The sequence below is a fragment of the Equus przewalskii genome, chromosome 22, assembly GCF_037783145.1.
Source record: "Equus przewalskii isolate Varuska chromosome 22, EquPr2, whole genome shotgun sequence".
In the NCBI taxonomy this organism is placed as follows: domain Eukaryota; kingdom Metazoa; phylum Chordata; class Mammalia; order Perissodactyla; family Equidae; genus Equus; species Equus przewalskii.
This window is the reverse complement of record NC_091852.1, coordinates 1600411-1620143: the sequence shown is the minus strand read 5'-3', so window position 1 is coordinate 1620143 and position 19733 is coordinate 1600411. Positions and strand designations below refer to the sequence as shown.

At 50.9% G+C, this 19733-nt stretch overlaps 1 protein-coding gene across 5 annotated transcripts in view; it reads right to left on the bottom strand.

Moving 5' to 3' along the window:
- Positions 1-19733, bottom strand: part of PTCH1 (patched 1) — a 69865-nt gene that overhangs the window by 45984 nt on the left and 4148 nt on the right. For 2 of the 5 annotated variants that reach the window (XM_070589913.1, XM_070589914.1), the window contains exons 1-2: positions 14963-15161; positions 13157-13349 (exon numbers count right to left, since the gene is read on the bottom strand). In XM_070589913.1, the coding sequence (XP_070446014.1) occupies positions 13157-13349; positions 14963-15160 (391 nt within the window). In that variant the 5' untranslated portion in view covers position 15161. Of the gene's footprint in view, positions 1-13156; positions 13350-14032; positions 14480-14962; positions 15162-19733 lie in introns of those variants that run through there. The other 3 variants (XM_070589916.1, XM_070589917.1, XM_070589915.1) reach the window with 3 other exon arrangements.

Genomic DNA, 19733 nt, shown 5'->3' with positions numbered 1-19733 from the left:
CTGTCTTAGAAAGGGTGGAGAGACGAGGATGCACAGAGAACAGGCGGCCCGAAGCCTCAGTACCTGCAAATTTTGCCATCCTGTTCTCCAGAAACCTGAGGCTTCCCCCCATTCTCTGAAGGAGGCAGCGTGAAGAGCATCGCTTCTGCAAAGAAGTTCCTGAGCAAGCTCTGCTGATCCTTTCCTCACCAATCAAACCAAGCACAGTCTTCTAAGGTGAAGAAGGGCCAGTACAGGTGGCAAACCATTCCGCCCAGGGGCCCACAGCTCTGGGTCAATGCTGTTCCAGTCCATGGAAGATAGACGTCCCCCTCACGATGCTCTCCTGCTGCATCCTTCCTCAGCACGGCCTTTCGCACAGAGCTTAACAGGTGACTGTGGCATTCATGCAAAACACTTTTAGCAAAGGCTTATTGAGATCCACATAAGGACGATCTGAGGGACCAAGCGAAGATTCTCCCCGCTAGATTCCACGTCGTTTGAGGGAGGCACTGTCTGCTGCCCACTCACCTCAGCGCACCGGGCGCTCAACGCGCATGCAGCGTAACAGATGAAGAAACGAATGAACAGCCTCAATACAGAGCCTTGGGAACAGACAATCATCTGAATAAGATATTAATTCTCCCCAAAGCCTCAGAAAGTCAATCAGTCAAAACAAACGACCCTTTCAGCCTGAAAAGCACCCACTCAGAGCCCAATTAGGAAAATGGCGTCTGTGTCTACACAAGCAAGCACCTGCACTGGCCTAGCCCAGTGAACTCTCTCAGCCTCCAGAGAGTTTTCCCCCTATAGTTGCTTCAAGTCTTTCTTTCAATGTTGCGATTAGTTATTGTGAGGCTGAAAAGTACAAATCTCTCAAAGGATGTAACCGCAAAATTATTAAGAGCAGCTCATTTTCCAAACTGATAAAAAGGAAGATTCAGTGATTTGGGCAACTGTCTGCAAAGACCTGGGCTGTAACTTTTAGTCACTCTTCCACGCATCTCTTTTATTCATGATGAGCCAACTGCTGCTTCAGCTTCTGGGCTGTTTTTCTCCTGGAGGGACCATGCCCTTGGGTGTTGCCACGGGAGAATTCGAGAATGAGATGGCCCAAAGAGAATGTGCCTTCATGAAGTGAGCCCAGGGAGATGAAAACCACAGAAACAAGACCAGAGCAGGACACATCCCTGCACCTCTCCAGAGACACGAGGAGGGCCGAACGTAGGAGGAGCAGGAGGCTTCGAGCGTGCGCCTGCTGCAAGCCCCATACCAGCTGTTTGTGGTGCCATCTGTTCCTGCCCAGGCTGCTTCCTCTGAATGGCTTTCCCTGAAGCCGCCCGCTTGCCCTGTCGGACACAATCAGGTCACCCAGCACTCTGCCCGCCCTGGGCCTGCTGCCTGCCACAGCTCCCCGACCTGGTATTCCTTACAGAGCCACAGCTCCCAAGACGACAGTGCGTCCATTGGGAGGGCATTCTTCATTGGTCACTGGGTGCTGTGGCAAATGAGGGCTGCAGTCAACCCCACCAGAGACAGGCCAAGCAAAGTCACAGCCTGCAGGCCCAAGGATGTGCCTGGCTTCTGGCAGGGTGCAGCAGAGTGGAGCTCTGCTCTATCCCTAATTGCGAACGTGCCCAGCGGTGAACTGTCCCAGGTCCTAACGTGATTTCCCTGGCATGCTCAAGTACTACCAGCAAGCAGATGCAGACCCAAGCCCTGACCTCCCGCAGGAGCTGAGCGGGCCTGGGAGGGTCGACACAGAGCAGCATGCTTGCTCAGAGGCAATGCTGGACCAAGAAGCAGAACTCAGGGACCAAACGGAGCACGCTGTTTATCAAGTTCTGAGTGCTTAGTTAGGGCCTCCCAAAGTCTTCATGAAAAAAATAAAAACAGAAAACTAAGTAACAACAACAAAACCCAAGTGCTTACACAACAACAAAACCCAAGTGCTTACACGGCGTTCAGGCTGTTGCATAACATTAACCCCAGTTCCCTTCTCCCAGCTTCTGTGGGCTGACATCACCCCTCTGCTCTCAACGGTCTTCTTGCCATTATCCAGCCCAGGCCTCTTTTCACTGGCCTCCTACTCCAGCACGCATGGGCGAGTTCCACCTTCCCACACAGGCTCCCTGGCCCCGTGGAACACCACGCTGGCCCCATTTATCTCCCGCACCGAAACTTCCCTCTGCATCTGTGTGGGGAGACGCCCGTCACTGGGGGCCACTTTCATGATTTTGTTGCCATCAGGATTAGCTGGATTAGGGGCCGGTGCATAAGGACCCCCTGGTGCCATGAGGAAGTTTCATCACCACGTCAGCGTGGTGTGAATTATATTCTGTCACCACCAACCACTCCTTATAGCCACCAACTGAAAAAGGGGGGGAAGGCAGAAAAAATGCTTCCTGTGCAAAACGCATGCACTCATCATAGCGATAAATTCCCCCACTGTGCATTTCTAAGGGCATGAGCCATTCAAGACTGTCCTCCTTTCCAACGAGAGTATGTGACTGTTTTCTTATCTATAAAGAACTTAATGGGTCTGACAGTGGCAGTACATGGAATGATGAGCACAGCTGCCACAACACACAAAGAAACTTCTAGCCCTTCGCTAAAACCAGTCAAGCAGTTAGGGAAGAGTCGCACTGCTGGAACCTTACATAACGTTCAGTGCTAACACCTCCATCATGATTAATTCCCATTCTTCTAAAGGAAAAACACCATCCCCTCCAGCGGGGATTCCCCCTTTAATTTGAAGGAAAACAATGTGGGCAGGAGTAGTGGAAGGAATGGGGGGGGGGCAAGAGGATGGGGAGAAAAACAGAAGCACAACTCTTAACTCCTGCTAAAAGTTCAGTGACTGAGTTTTCCTCCTAGGAAATCATTTGGCCTGTTCACCCACCCAAACCCCCTATCCTGGCCGCTGCTCATGCGGACCCTGCATGAAGTAAACACAATTTGCAGAGAAAGTAATGGGATTTCTGTAAGTGTGTATGAGTGTGCGTGTGTGTGTCTTACAGAATGGTCCCTCTTGCACAGAACTGGGCTGTTCCATCAAAGCCGTATCTGTTATATTTCTGTCTTTCTCTTCTGTTGGCGTATTCACCAACAAGAGAAAAGGAGGTAAGCTTTGGCGGCCCTGACCTGTAGCTGGAACACAATACTTTCGCACAGCCCTGCCGACCCCTGACATAAATTTTACACCGCAGCTGGCATTTACACACTCAGCATTACCATATGTATAGCTGCTCAGTGCTAATTATGCTAATCGCCTGTCTAACTCGCTGCTGCGAAAAATGGTGGTATTTAGCAGTCCACTGCCTACCAATGCAGCTTACTGTGTGGCTGAAATGTACATTCAGACAGCCCTGAATGGCAAGATTTTTCCACGTTGCTGGCTACATTCAGGCCTCAGAAAAATTTATTCAAGTCAACTGGTTTCGGTCCGCAACAAAAAAGTTACGAGAAAAAAGTGAGTGTGTTCTTGCCCTAACATTCTGGATCTGCTTGCAAGCAAAATGATAAATCAATTGGTGTGGGAAACAAAAAGGGAGAGAGATTTCTTTTGGGAGCCATGTGAAACTGTAGCCTATTTAAAAAAAAAAAAAAAGGAAAAAAAAAGGGTCATCCTATTCCTCAAATCTCTAGAAAGAGCAGTTAATAGATATTTAGCCCTAATCCCAATTCTCTCAAATTGCAGCCTTTGTTTGCAATTAAGCAAGGTATTAAACGTGTGCAAGTTTTTTTTTCTGGATCATGTGTGGACTAAAATGAGGATATCATATTTATCATTTTTCTAATTATTGCAACAACGTATAAACCTCATGGGGGAAAAATCAGGTAAGAGGAAAGAAATAATTTCTTAGGCAGGTAGGGAAAATCCTTCTGTCACTTTCTCTCTTAGAAACCTTTCGTTTAAGATGACACTGTGAGATATTTACATCTATTTTGTGAGGTTTTCCGGTTTCCCCACTAAAGGAGCGAAGGAAATCAGGGGATGGGGGTGGGGAAGATGAGAGAATTCAAAAAGAAAGAAAAGTGGTGGGGGAGGGAGAGAGACCATCAAGAAGCCTACATTTTCTTTAATCTCAAAATTCCTGTTTTTATCATCACTGTTTCTTAAAGCAATTTTCTTGGATCTCTCTATAAAATGGATTTCTTAAGTTGGGGTAATATTATTGCAGGTTGTTTTAACAATTCCCCAAATTCAAACTAAAACTCCATTTCCTCCTAACTCACAGAATACCTTCATATTAATTTTTAAAAACCCTGAATTGACTCAGTCTAAGGGACGCTTGGTGCTAGTATATCTGAATGCACAGAGAAGGTCCCGCAGCACTGTGAAACATGTCCTACTGGAGGGGTGGCCCAAGTGCCCAGTTCCTTTCTCACCTCCAATGATCATCATTAGTAGACTAAATCTTCGCTCAAATTTAGAAACTGGGAGCAAACTGGAATGCTATTTATTTTGCAACATTTCTTGGGCTACCCCCAGTGCTACAAAACATCAGAGCAGCTTTGTGAAAACTCCTGGGTTTACACACAGAAGGTGTGCCAACCCAGCAGGCTTTCCCAGACACAGGAGGGGTGGGGAAGGAAGCTGGCCTGTCCTTGTCTTGCTTTGCTCACCTTTCAATTTAGCTCACAGCAGAAGAAAAGCGTGATGCTCACAGATGCTGCTATGAAGACAATAGCTTTCTTCCTATCAGCTCCCCCCTCCTTCTGTTCTACATTTTATAAACTTCTCTGACCCAATGAAGCAACATTATCCAAGCCACATCTTGCTCTCTTTGGCATCCCAATTCAAGTTGCTTTTCTTTGCCCGTCCAAAGCATTAATTCATCTGGGTTTCTGTAGTTCCAAATCTTGACTGTGCGGCCAAAAACACGAACGACCCGACCAGGATTGTGCTCACTGGCGAGCAGAGGGCTTACCCCTCTCCTGCCCTTTCCAGCTCCCCACTCTTCTGAAATGGGAGATGGACCACCCTGCCTCATGGCACAGAACGCTGTTTACATTGCAGTACTTGACTGTGTAATACATCTGGCATTTTTGGGCAGGATTCCTGAGCTAGGGGCCAGAAGCCCTTAAGCAATAATTTAAGGGGAAAAAAATCTTGCACATCAACTTAACAGAGTCCACTTCCAGCTCCTTTTGCTTACTTCTGTCCATGTTTCATCAATAGCTGAAAACTATCTTGGTTGATAATTTGAGGAAGTCCACTGTTTCTTCTCATTGGTCCTAACAATAATAAATAAAGCCTGTGCTGTTGTATGGAGACTTGCTTCTCACTAGCCTCGCCTTCACAGTCAGTGGTATTTGGGGACCCACATGCAGTGTGGACTATTTGGGCCAACTTGCGCGTGGGTTTCTGAATTAGAAATAAGGTCCTACACCTCCTCCACATTATAAATCTCTCTGACAACAAATATGTCGTTCCTGAGCAGGTACCTGACTGCCCACCAATGACGCAGTTTCCCTAACACACGAACGCTGTTATCCCAGCTATGCTCTAAACCAAATACAATGGAACAGCCAGGGGATCGAAGACAGCATGTACCTTTCCGCAAACCAAACTCCTAAAAACCTTCACAACCGTTCACCAGTTTCTCAGTGGCAGCATTCTACTGTTTTGGAAGGCTAATTACTTCTGTCAAATCTGAAGATACATGTAGGAAAACTAAGATTGCAATGCAAAGAAAAAAACAACTCCAAACCCAATTTAAGAGTAAAAGAATCTCGTAAGTATTATCATAAAGCACTCAAACTCAGAGTTTGGAAGCAAAGAACAAGTAACAAAACTGTTTCTATTTTGGTGACCCTGACGATATCTGTGTAGTCAAGGAAGGTTCCCACTGAGAAAATCCCCGTGCCTCCTCTGAAGCGCCAGCAGCAAAGCCTCCTGCTCCCGGCCTCTCCTTTGCATGGGCCAGCTAACGCTGCAGAGTTGGCCAAAATTTGGATAAGGAAATCTGTCCTCTTCCATCTCTATCCAAGTTCCATGTTCCTTTTGGCTTTGGTGGGAGTTCCACCCAGGGAGAGCCTAAAGTAGGGCCTGGGCTGGGATGTCCTGGTTTATGTTTCGCTTACCATCTCAGAAACGCCGTGGGGCCCAATTCTTCCACACCTCATACAGCACATTAAGCACGGGGGCCCAAACTTTGCTTCATACTCCACTTGTCCATGGGTTCTACAGTTACCTCAGAAGTCCATAAAAACGCCAGTAACTTCCATAGGGAAAGCACATCTTCTGCTGACAAGACCCTATCAAAGAGGACGGTCTTGGAACCTAGATGAGAACCCCAAGGATGCAAATGACAGGTCTGCCTCTAGTATCTCCCACAGCTGGTTTGAAATAATACATTTTCTAATTCCCTCCTGTCAGTCTGTGATTAACCAGATTTACTACCATTTCAGATTTCACACTAGTAACTCCAGAGATCCACTGGGAGGAAAGGATTTGGGCAGTTTAGGAGGAGGTGGGTGGAAGGAGGGGAGGGGGAGGTGGGGGGAGGGGGTGAGGATGAGCAAAGAGACAGAGGGAGGAGGGAGGAAGGAGGATGGAGAAGAGGTTCTGGGGACCAGTGAGGGGCAAAGGAGATGACAGCATAAAATAACAGAATCATACGGGTATGGCGATTACTTAGGGCTGTCTCACATAGCAGGAATTCCCTCAACTTTTTTTTCAAAATAGTGCCAAGTTAAAACATTATATTTATGCAAAATGGCCTCTATTAAATCTGGTCTCCTTTAAAATAATTTTTTTTTAATTTCCATATTTGTTTTAGAAGCCAAAAAAAATGTTTAAATCATATACCCCACCCCCACCCCCACAGACCAGACTACTCTGCAGGGGCTAAATCTGGGTGGACAGCTGGCATGGACGAAGTAGGGGGAAGCTGCGAAAGCAGCCCCTTCTGTTGCAGAATTGTGACCCCCCAACAGGAGAAGGAGGGCGGACAAGTTACAGCTCAGTCCAAGTGGACAGAGCTCTGGAGGTCACCGGAAGGTCAGCTTTGAAAGAGAAATCCCAACGAAATATAAACATGGCATTGTGGAAACCAGACAAATCTCCCATCGCTTGTCCAGCCAGCGTTAATCTCGCCATCAGCTGTGGCGCATACTCCAAACAAACAGACCTGGCGGCTCATACATCTGGAAGCTGTCATCTTCTGGAGCCTGTGAGCAGGGCTCGTGTATCTGAAACACACCATCACCCAACCTGGCTTCTCAGCTTGTTGGAGGGTCAAGACTGGCAGGCAGCAGAGACACAGAGGATTCACAGGGTCAGCAGCCCGGGGTAGAAGGCATCCGAGGCTATCTGTTATTTTTAAAGCAATCATTATTGGGTGTTAATTTTTCAATCTCTTTTCTCCAGATATGAAGAATTAGCGTAAGTGCTTCCACCTGGATGTGTGTGCCCACTGTTGGACTCTAATCAATACCTATCTAATAAATACATTCTTCATTCTTACAAGTACAGAGGGGACCAAGGAGCAGAAAGGAGCTGCATTTCATTCTGGCTCTCTGTCCCTTGTGAAATGCACCGAAACTGACAGCCTCAGAGAGCAGAAACTGGCTGATAACTGTGGAAAGGGGCAGTAAAAGTAGACCCCATACCAGTTCTGGCTGACATGCCTCAGCCCCTCGCTGTCCCTTTGGTTCTGCTGCATAAGGGCACCTGGGGAAGAGACAGGGACATCTGGAGAACCAGACCACCAAGGAGCTAATGTGCTCCACGGGCTTCCGAAAGGAGCTGCTATTTCAATATGAACAAAGTCCAGAGGTGTCTTTCATTGCTTTTTACAAAGTCACCTTCATGCTAAAAAACCTTCAGCCTACTGTGGTTGAGATGCAACAACATCTATCTGCAAAATTAAGTTACCTGAAAGAAAAAAAAAAGCATTTGACTATAAAGCTTTTTCTTTCTTCCATGGCCTGCCCTTACCCTCTCTCCCCATCTCAACTTGTCATGATGTCTTTTATTTGATATTTAATGTAATTCTAAGAAAAACTAAAAATTTAAATTATTAGCATAAAAAAATGGTTACCTGGGTCAGTAAATATGGGGATGGGGCGGAGAGTTACCTTAAAGAATAACACTCAATGCATTTGCAGCCACAACTGCATCACCATAAAAGCCTTCCACCTGTACAGCACGGGTCTTCCTACTGGAGTCTATCATCTAAACCAGTGCTTCTCACTTGGGGTGATTTTGAGCATCCGCCCCTCCCCGCCCCCCGCCCCCCACCTTTGGCAATGACTAGAAACATTTTGATTGTCACAACTGAGAGGGTGCTACTGGCATCTAGTGGGTAGAGGCCAGGGATGCTGCTAAACATCCTTCAATGCACAGGACAGTCCCCAACAACAGAGAATTATCCAGTCCCAAATGTCAACAGTGAGAAACCCTGCACTAAACGGAAGTGGGGGTGAGGCTCAATCATCTCCTGATTCAACTGCCCGAATTCAAGCCAAGAGCACTGAAGGCATAATAGCTAGCAAGGCACAAATTTGAGAGCACTTACAAACATCAAGCAGCCATTTTTTAAAAAATTCTTTTTCTCTCTTAAAAAAAAAACAAAGTCACAACTTGTGACCTCCTCCCTTGATGCTGGCCTCCAGAGACGTTAACAACCAAACACAAGGCAATATGGATTCATTTCAAGGCTGTTACCCTTTGCAGTAAAGGAGGCCAGGGGCTGGCAAGCTTTGAGAAAAAAACAAAAAGCTCAAAGAGATAAATGAACTTCCGTCAGTGGACAATCGTGACAATGAACTTGTGTTTGAGAGAGGGTTGGAATAGGGGGTAGATATTAAGGGAAACAGGAGGATAAAAGTGCTAAGCAGAAAGGAAAAGCCAACAGAGAAACGGGCAAGATTAAAAATAAAGCATGTCCCTTCTGTGCCCAGAAGGGTGAGAGCCAGGTGAAGCCCTCTACCAGGAAAGGCAAAAAGGGCAAAGACACTAGTGCAAATCATAAGACAGGCAAGGAACGCCTGATAGAAAGAGCTGGCAGCCCCCCAGCCAAATGCTCTGCACACATCGGAGACCTTCCTGCCATGCAGCTGGATCTTCCCAGCCTCAAGGCTCCCACCTCAACCCTGATGTCCCAACCAAAAGCAAGCACTGAGAGTTCTCCTGGAGGCCACACCCTGTCCTCTGAGCCTGTGCCCATGCTGTTCCTTCAGCCTGGAATGCCCCACGACCCCCACCTCTCCAGCCCCGGTGCCCGGCTCAGGCCCCTCCCTCAGGGCTGTCCTGGAAGATGTCCCTGCCATTTTGCCATCCTGCTAGTGGTCTGTGTGTCTGCCGGGTGGTGGTCTCCTGAGGGCAGGGACTGTGGCCTTTCACCCTCTCTCTGGAACACTGTGTGGTACCTGGCACAGAGAAGGCACTGAGAACACGCACTGAGTGAATATGTTTATTTGTAAACAACAATTAGTCTCTCCCTGACCTTGCTGCTGCCGCTGTATGTGTTTCAGTAACAGCAGAGGCCCACTACATCATTCCACATATTCCTTCCCCAGATGTCATGACTGCATCCACAAGGGAGCTACATTTGACATTTGTGACTTGCAAATGCTGTAGCTCTAAGAGCCAAGCTAGCATCTAATGTATATTGACAGTTTCTTAAAAAGCAATCACTGTCTGAACATTTTAACAACAGAATCAAAGAATTCTTATCACTGATGCCATAAATACACAAGAGAGAATCTTCCTTATTGAGATTACATTGGTCTTAGATGGGCCAACATATTCAAAAGGTCTTTATAAAGCCTCATTTCCCCAGCATGTTAAACAAAGCACAAAAGTCAAACCAAAGATACAGCCTAGCCAGTGAATCCCGTTAATTTGCTGGCTATTGAAAAAGATAACATTATTTTGGCAGATGAGAAAACACGAACAAAGTCTACGCATACACACAAATACAAAGGCAGTGGAGATATACATCTCCAAATATATGTGTGTGTGTACGTACATATGTCATTTTCTAAACCACAGGAGAAATAGCATTTTTCCAAACTGTCCCTCAGCATTCCTCTTCCCTTACAATCTCACGCTCTCCTCTCCTCTGTTGCTGTTTTACTTGGGAAATATGTGACCTCCACTCATTTGGTTTATTCAGAGCAGCAGGCCCCCTTGCTCAGGCCCGGAACATTTACAGTCCCTATTAAGAAAACACCACCTCACAGACTTCTCGGCTGATAATGATGAGGAATTTATCTACGAGATTAAAGGGAAAAGTAACCTAAATTCCAAATTGCTACTTACTTTACTGTCCTACAGTCTAGGCGAGTAGGGGATTCTCACTCCTGGAAGCAAATGCTGGCACTCCTCACTGCCGACATGCGCACTAGGCTCACTGTATCATAAACAAGATCTCCTCATCACTACTTCTACTTCGAATTTAAACTAAAATTACAAAACGGTGCGGAGGCCTCCTTGGTTGGGTTTACTTGCATTTATGAAACTGCTGCTTCTTCTACAGGGGAAGAATACAGCACACAATGAATGCATGGACGAATGAATGACAAACCAAGGTCGAGGCAACGGGAGATCAAGTTGACTTAGTCACTAATAGGCAAAGTAGGCATGGAGACACAGAGGATCCATAGTTCTCAAGTGTAATATAAGACAATAGTTCAGTTACCATATACAAAAATATTACATAAGCTATCATGTTATAAAAATGAAGATAATAGCCTCTTTATTGAGTTGTAAGGCATGTGGTAATATATAATAAATCATAATGGTAGTTGTCCAACAAGCGATAGTATTGACTAAATAATATTTGGCCGAAGAACCAGAAGAAGAAGAGCCACATTGAAACTGACAAAACAGAAATGGGAAAATAGCTCAGAGGCCACAAGTAGGCAGCATGAGTCTCATCTCAGGTGTGTCACGCCCGGGCACTCTCTCTAAGCTGCAGCCCCGTGAGACTGCTACTAAGCATGTTCTTCCTCCTTCCAGGGCTTGAAATGAGTTGTGTAATGCAGAAACAGAGTTGATTCTAAAAACATACAATGTTAAGAAAATAAGTCACATTACTTCTCTTTAAACTTATTAAAGGTCTACTGAAAATTCTTGCTCAAAACAACAAAAAATTATCTTTCACCATCATCATCATCAACACCCAACAAATTTGTTGGCCCAAGTGGAGGAAAGTGAACATGTGGACAGAGCTGGGAGCCCCCTCTGCTCATCCCTCGCTCTGTCTCAGAACCTACGGCAGCCCCACCCCCCCCCCCGGAGTCTAGCCAATCATATCATTTCCAAACTACGGGCCTGCTGGCCAGGGCCCACCCAAGCTACCGCAGGCTCTGCCGGCGGCCCTGAGGGCCTCCCACGGCCATCTGTCCACTCAGCTTCAGCCTTTGCTTAACCTGCTTTCTGAGCTCCTGCCTAGAACTCCCTCCTTCCTCCTCTCTCTCTCCAGGCCACCCTAATTTGCCTCACCACCTCACTGGAAACTTCTTTCTTTGGCTTTTTGTCCATTTAACTATCACAGCCCACTTCAACTATGAGCTCAAATTTAGTTCTAGTCCATTCAACTCTGGTAGCTTTAAGCGCATGAATTTGTGCACAGAGGGTGTATTACATACCACAGTGTCCCTTACTGTGCCCAGCACAGTGCTAGGGACATTATAAGTACTCAGGACACTTTCTGCTAGGACATCACAGGTGCTCAATAAAACCCTTCTTTTATTTACCAATGACTCTGAAGTGCTGAACTGAGGTAAATGACCCCATGGATTCAATCCGAAGAACACTTTTGTATTAATTTCCAAGCTACTTAAGGCAGGAATGTTTTCTAGTCTTAATTACTTGGACTAGTAGTTTAATTGTCACTTCTCAACTGAAGACTCCGCCGTTTGCTTGCAAAACACTGAAAGCTGAATCTTCACAAACAAGGGAAAATTAATGGAATATTCTCCAAGGTTAGTTTTCCAATAGCATTCTGAGAGGGAGCACCGTCGCAATTATGTATTTAACTTTTAGACCCCCAAATTTTGTCTTAGGTGGCTTTCACTAGGAATGCTCCAGATATCCTGGTTTGGAATATCTTCATAATTGCCTCAATCCCCCCCCCATTCCACTCTGAGAGATGTCCAAGGCAGTGTTTAGGGGTTAAAATGTTTCCAAATAGCAAGACTGTTACTTTCCAAAACGAGAAAACCACCAACAGAAAAAAGAACCAACCGAACAAAACCCCCCCAAAACAAAAAACTATCACCAAAAGAACGTAAAATGTCTCGGGAGGGGGGGTGTCTATTTCAAATTTACAACTGCTTTTTAAAAAAGGCTTCAAGAACCCCCAAATCGAGGAATGTAGATGAAAGAGTGGCAGAACCCCTTGGAGAGATCCTGTGGCCCCTCCTTCTAGACCCCCGTTCTTAAAACACATTTCTTCTCTCAGCCTGCAAAGCGCAGCCTTCCCCCAGAATAATTCCCTTTAAAAAGTCCCCACCCGCGAGGAAACATTAATCTACTTTGCAAACATGCGTTCCAGTCTGTGCTTTACTGTTTTTTTTCCACCCTTCCCCCCACCCCTTTTTTTTGTACCTTGAGACAAATGTTTTTTCCCCCAGAGTTGAAAGCTGTCCAAAAGCAGGACCACACACGCCGCCGCCTCCGCAGCCCGCGCCGCGCCCGCCCCCGCCTCCCCAGCGCGGCGGCCGGCCGCCGGGGGCGCTCACACTCCCTCCAGCCGAGGGGTGGCCTTCCTCGCCCCCTCCTTTCTCTTTGGACGCGGTGGGTGGGGGTGGGGGAGGGAAGGAAGCCGAGGACGCGAGCCAGGCGCACGGAGGCCTTGCTCGGGCCGCGTCTCGGGGCGCGGCGGCGGCGGCGGCGGCGGCGATGGCGGGCCCCGGGGCCCGGGCCGTGCAGAGGGGTCCGTCCCGGGAGGCCCGCGCCCCGCCGCCCGCGCGCGCTCGCCCACGACACCTAGCCCGGCGCAGCGCCCGAGCGATTACAGCGCGGCCTTTGTCGGCCGGGCCTGGCTCCCGGCCAGGCGCCCAAACAATAAACAGTCCCCCCCGGTGCGGGCGGGGGGCTCTCTCTCCGCAGAAAGGCTCTAGGTGTGTGCTGCAAATATCTCTATCAGTTGGAAGCAAGGGAAGGGGGCCCGGCGTGGGGACGCGAGGGCGCCGCGGCGGGCGCTGGCGCTCTTACCTTCCACCCACAGCTCCTCCACGTTGGTCTCGAGATTAGCTGCCTTTAATCCCACAGCGAAGGCCCCAAATATGAGGAGGCCCACAACCAAGAACTTGCCGCAGTTTTTTTGAATGTAACAACCCAGTTTAAATAAGAGTCTCTGAAACTTCGCTCTCAGCCACAGCGGCGCTTTCCGGCCAGTAGCTTTCCCCTGAGGACGAAGCAGAAGGGAGGAGTGAGCGCCGGGGAGTCGCGGCCCGCGCGCCCACGCCCGCTCGCGCGCACCCGCCCGCGAATCCCGCGACAGCCGTGGGGGTGCCCTCCGGGCTGGAACCCAGGCCGGCCCGAGAGGAGGCGAACGGCACGGGGGGGACCCGGTCGTAAATCAAAGTCGGGCTGCAGCGTGGGAGCGGCACCTCGGCTGCAGGAGGGGCGCACCCACGCGCGGCCTGCGCAGCATCCCCGAGTGTGACTTGGGGACGCTGGGCGGAGGGGCTGCAAGAACAAGGGGAAAGGGAAGCCGAGGCAGAGAGGAGAGAAATCGCTCAACACAGGCAATATTCACACCCGACCTGGGAAGGGAGGGGCTGCGTAATCCCTGCGATGGAGACCAACATTTAAGAAGCGGCAAACCACGGCTCCCTTCCCAAGTCCTCTTGCCCCATCCGTCACCCCTTCTCGGGGTGCCCCGGCGGGGACGGGGGCTGGAGGACGTGCGCGCTTCGGGAACAATGTATTCCGGGCTCCCTCATCCTGACCCCCTCCCGGCGTGGTAGTAAGTGGGGATCCACGTGGTGAGCGCGGCCGCCCGAGCTCACTCGCGACGCATTTCCATATCGTTGGGAGACACTGTGTGAGCTGAATTAGGAAGTGGGGCAGCCATCTGCAACTTACGACAATATTTGTGATCGGAAGAGGGCAGCCACATGGATCTTTCCCTCCTCTCCCTTCCCTTCTGGTTAAACGTAAAAAGCAGCCGACTGCACAGGGGAAGGGCCCAGGACGGCGCAGGCGGGGGTCCTGGCTAGGCGCTGGCTGCTCCCGGCGGCGGCGTTTCCCCGGCGCTGGCCGCGGCCCCGGCGGGCCCCCGTCTGGGTGCTCGCCTTCCCCGGATTCCACACATTTCAGCGAGCCTCGTAAACACAATGAACCCGGCCGCTCCGCAGACCCGCACCGCGGATTTAAGGTGGCAATTTGTTTACAACTTTCCCTTTCCCCCAGGCACTGAGAAGAGGTGGCTCAAAAACTGGGAAAGAAGAGGGGAAATGCCCTCTTCCGAGGATAATTTTTAAGGGAGCAGAGATTTCATGCTCAACAAAAGCAAAACTGGCTGCCAAAAGAGGAAACCACCTTTATTTCGGCTCCCTCCCCCCCATCCTCTCTCCGCCTCCCTCCACTCCGCCTCCCCCTCCAAGACGTTAAGAAATGTGGCAGCATTACAGGGTTGTAGGCTGCAAATAGGGGCAGGGGCGCGGGAGGAGGGGGCTCCGGGGCAGGGGGCACGGGCAGTGCCGCGCTGCGGGCCGCCCTCGAGGTGGTCCACTGTGGACCGCTTTCCAGTGCTCCGGAAAAGGCACGCCGGGGACGGCGCGTGTACACACACACACACACACACACTCCACCCCCTGCGGACCTCAGACAGTCCTTTCCTTCCAGGACCGGAGGGAGGGTTTGAATTTTTCTATCCCCACTTGTCTGCTGCTTTTCCTGGAGAGGTGTGTGTGTGAGTGCGTGCGTGCGTGCGTGTGTGTGTGTGGCGGGGGCGATCCCAAAGAGGAAGAGGAGGGAAGAGAGAGTGGGAGGAGAGGAGAGTCTGAAATGCACCTTGGAAATCTGCTCCAGAGCGAAGGCGGCGTCGCAGTAGCTGGGCCGGTGCAGATAGTCCCGGTCCAGCGCGGCGTTGCGGCGCAGCCCCCCGGTCCGTCTGCGCCTCCCGCCGCCGGCCGGCCGGCCCGGGGCCCCGCTGCAGCTGCCGCCGCCGCCGCGATCCTGAGGCTCGGCGGCGTTACCAGCCGAGGCCATGTTGCCGCCGCCGCCGCCGCCGCGGGAACCGAGGCTTCCCGGGCGGCCAGGCACGCTGCTGCAGCCGCTGCGGGCGCCCGGCGCGCCCGGGCGCTCGGCTCGAGAGGACGCTGCTGGCTGCCGGCTGTTGGGGCTGGGGCTCCGGTTGACAGACCTGCCGCCGCCGCCGCCGCTGCTGCTGCTGCTGCTGCTGCTCACACGGCGGGCGCTGCTGCCGCTTCGGCCGCGGCCGCTGCCGGGGAGTCAGACCCTGCGCCTTCCATTGCCACATTGCGCGGGGGTCCCGAGGTCTCTGCGGCCGCCGCTGCCCACATTCAGTTCTCCGGAAGGCAAGAGCCGGCGCGCGGAGCCAGCCTGTCTTTCGGGCGCTCGCGCGGCAATCCTCGCGGTCCCCAACTCCCCCTACCCGCCCCCCGCCCCGCGCCGCGACCCCTTCACTGCAGAAAGCGCCAGCAAATCCCCGCCGCTCCCGCCGGCCTCGCTGGTTCCCTCGGCGCCTCCCGGGTCGCCCGAGCGGCCGCGGAGGGCAAGCGCAGAGCCGCCGCCGCGGGGTCCGTGAATGCCCGGCGGGTCTCAGCGCTGCCGGGCTGGGGCAGCCGCCGCCGCCGCCGCTGCTGCCGCGGCGGCTGCTGCTGGCGGTGGCGGCTCCTGAAGCTGCTGCTCGGGCTGCTCGGGCTCTGGCTGCTGGGTTCTCGGTGGCTGCTCGGTCCCGGACTCTGCTTTCTTGTGCTCCTCGCCGACCCGCTGGACCATTCTGCCCCCGTGCAGCGCGCTTCTCTCGCTCCCGGGACCTGGGCACTCCGCTGTGTGTGTGTGCAGCGGGCAGCGGCCGCAGCAGCTCCTTGATTCAATAGATGAGATGGAAGAAGAAAAAAAAGAACTCTCTCCATTTGGAGAAAGAGGAGGAGGAGGGGAGGGGGTGGAAGGGGAGAGAGCGAGCGAAAGAGAAAAAGGCTGGAGCTCCCGCCCCCAGGGCTGTCAGATGGCTTGGGTTTCTGCGACGCGATTGGCTCGCGGAGGGCAGAAATTACTCAGCAAACATGACTATTATTAGCTGCTTAGCAACAGCTCACCAAAGTAGAGAGACCACCCAGGTAGGCAACCCCAGTGTGTGCATCCCCGGCTTCGGGGGGAGCCTCCGAAAGCGCCAACCTTCTCACATGCAATACTTCCATTAAGGAATGCTCCCCCCCCCGCCCCCCCGCTTCTTATTCCTTTTCTTTTCAACAGTTCTTTTTGTAGGACGCTTTTTGCGTCTTACACAGACACACACAATCACACACAAACACGCACGAGCATTTGCCTCGCGATAGACACGGGGGGAAAATGTAATATTTTTTTAAGCGCTTAAACAATTTCTGAAATTCCTCAAAGAAAACCCTTTCAGAGGCACCTTGGCCTCATGCTGCAGCAAATACTGGGAGGTCCGGCTTGAATTCCCAGGCCTGCACCAATAATGACAGGGTGGTGGATAGCGCGCCAGTGTGTGCCAGATTTTTTTTTCCTCCTTTCTTTTCTTTTATAACTGAAGAGAAGACTTAGGCTCTCGCAGGGAACAACGCCTCGCATTAAGATAAACAAAATGGAAAGTTAAAGAGGAAAGTAAGGACTTTGGGAAAAGCTACCCTTTCTTAAAATCCGTTCCCTCTCCCCCCGCCCCCAAACCCACAGCAGCACAGTCCTGGTTTGAAGGAGTGTTTTATAAACGTGGAATCCAGACACCGAAGCAGTCTCGTGGAGGCAGAGGCGTTTTGATTTGAATCTTTAATGTGACATATGTAAAAGACAAACAACAGAATCCTTTTAACAACTCGGAGAAACGGAACTGTTTCCTTGAGAAAGAGAGTTTTCCTGACTATTTTGGGTTCATTTGGAACCCCCCTTTATTATTACCCACATGTCCTTGTTTATTTAAAGTCTGTTTTAAACCTTTTTCCCCCAAAACTGGTACGCATGCTCTTATATTTAATAATAGCGTGACGTAGAAGAGAATAAAGGCTTTGATGTTGGATTCATTCGAAACAAATTGTGCGCTGATTGCAAGGACTGGTCCGGACACTGCAGCCAGTGTCACCGAGAAATCCCGGGGATTCGTTTCCCATTGGGGAAGAAAACACGCGACCCTCTGAGGTGGATCCTGGGGCCAGAGACAAATTAAACTGCCTACACACCTCCGCTTCTTATTTAAAAATAATTTTTTTTGGAGAGTGGAATTTATTTTTCTTATGTTTGCAAGTTAATAAGTTCCTCCCTGAGATAGGGACCAGACCCACAAACACTCGACTCTGCCTTGTTTTAGTATTTGTTTTCCCCCTTTTTTTCTCTTTTAAAAACGAGGTTGAACTGCAGAAGGACCGCGGCAGCAAGAAGCCGACTGAAGCCGTGAAATGGGGCAGTGTGGCTTTAAGATGCACACGGTGTGTGTTCATTGAAAAAAAAAGAAGAAAGAAAGGAAAGAAAGAAACCCAGATGGAGGGAATGGGGGAGGAGCCGGGGAGAAGGCGGGGCCCGCGCGGCCACGTGACTCAGGGCTGGGCCGGCGCGCGCTCGGCGGCTGGGAGGCCTGTGCGCGCGCGCGCCGGAGCTCCGGACTCCCCGCGCCCGCGCGGCCCGGGCAGAGCAGGTATGGAAGCCCGTGCGCTCGCCTCGCGCCGGGCCGGCTCCGCGTCTCCAGCGAGGCCTCCCGGGAGCCGAGGCGAGTCGCGCGCTCCGCCGGCGCGGACGGACGTGCCGGACGCGCCGTAGCACATTCCTGAAGGCGGTCCGGCCCCCTTACGTTGCCCAATGCCTGCGCGGCCTCCCCGCGGCCGACCAATGGCTGAGCGCACGGGGTCCCTTCCCATTCAGCGGCTCGGCGTCTGCGGCCCCGGCCCGAAAGGAACTGCAGCGGGGCGCGCTGGCCACCCGGGCGGCCCACGCGGCTCCCGCGGGGGGCCTGTCGGCCAGCCCTCCCCGCCCTCTTCCTTCCTCTCCGGCGGTTTCCCCCTCCCTCCCCCCTTCTTTCCCTCTCCCGTTTCCTTTCCCCTTCCTCTTTCTCCTCCTCCCGGATCTTTCTCCTCCCTACCCAGCGTCGCCACCTTCCCCTAGCTTTTTCTCCTTCCTGGTTTCACTGGGAGGCCCTGTCCCCTGAGTCCCGAGCCGGCAAAACGTGTGCGGTACCCCGGGTGGAGTAGGGTATCCTGTAGAATAAAGAGAGACAAAGAGAGTAGATGTGTCTGGGGATGTTCACGAGATCTGGAGGAGGACCCGAGGACCCGGCCAGCGCGGAAATTCAAAACTCAAAACTCCGAAGAAGCACGTGATTTTGTCGCAGCTCTGGGAAGGGCTGCTAAAATCCAGAAGGGAAGACAAGCAACGTGCAATTAAAATGACACTACATTAATAAACAATATCGCAGGAAGATTGGGCTCTACACACACCAAGTTTAATCTTTGAGCCTTTATATCCTGATCTTTATTATGTTTGATAAATATCATAAAGCAGGATAGGTGACTTATTATTCCAGCTTCTCTTACTGAATGGTTCTGCAGACGTTTCAGGCCAAACCATTTCGTGCTTGCCGCTGGAAATTACTTTTTAAAGACTTGGGAGTGGCACCCCTCGTTTTACATGTCTTTTTATATCTGAGGGGTGCTTTATGACGAGATAACCATGTGGCAATAGACAGGTTGCTATGTTTGTCTTTTCAAATTTCTTTACAATGTTTTAGACCTAAATATTACTTTTTTCCTCCCAATCTTTTATTTATAGCAATTTCAGTATAGCTAGTTGGCTTATGGAATTCTAAAATGAAATTATAGGCTATGTACACATAATGGTTCCCTATGACTGCACGCAGCTGCACGTCTTCTTGTCCGGCTGCTGCCACATGTGCACCATTTCAACGGCAAAGCCTCTTCCACTCGGGCTCATTTCCCTTGGTTTGACTTAATTCCTAAACGTTTTGAACACTGATCTCCGGGGTTTTCAGAGCCCTGAGCCCCCTCACCCGCTGTTTGATAGGTTAACTTTTCAGCATCTCAGACAATGGTCCCGGCCTGTAAATTCTACCCATCGGTTCCAGGACGCAATCGCCAGCCTGGGCTCTAACAAGCGCTATCTTAATCTCCCCACCCCCCACCCCCGGCTTCCCCTGTGGTCTGCTTTTTTCATACACAGAGATGAATTACTTTGAGGATCTAATTGGCCTTGTTTCTGTAACGTTTTAAGAAAGGGAAGAGGAGCCAGTGTAAAAGCCTGCTCGACTTGGGTGGTCAGGGGTGAGGCTGCCCCCAATTTGCCTCATTGCTGATGCATGCGAGTGCGACATTCCCAGCGATAATGTTGTTCCTAATCAATCTGCCCTTATTTACATTTGTAAGCATTGTCGGCTTTAATATGCATGCCCTGTGCAGGGGACCGCTGCGCCACACCGGGTTTGTTAACTTCAACTAACCACAAGGATTCTCCAGACCTGAAATGAGGCTGGCTGGAGGAGCCAGGCCTGCAAAGGTGTCTGCTGAGAAGACAGTTCCTTTAATGGCCTTTCTGCAGCGTGGCTCCCCTCCTGAGAGTTACCAAACTAGTGAGAGCT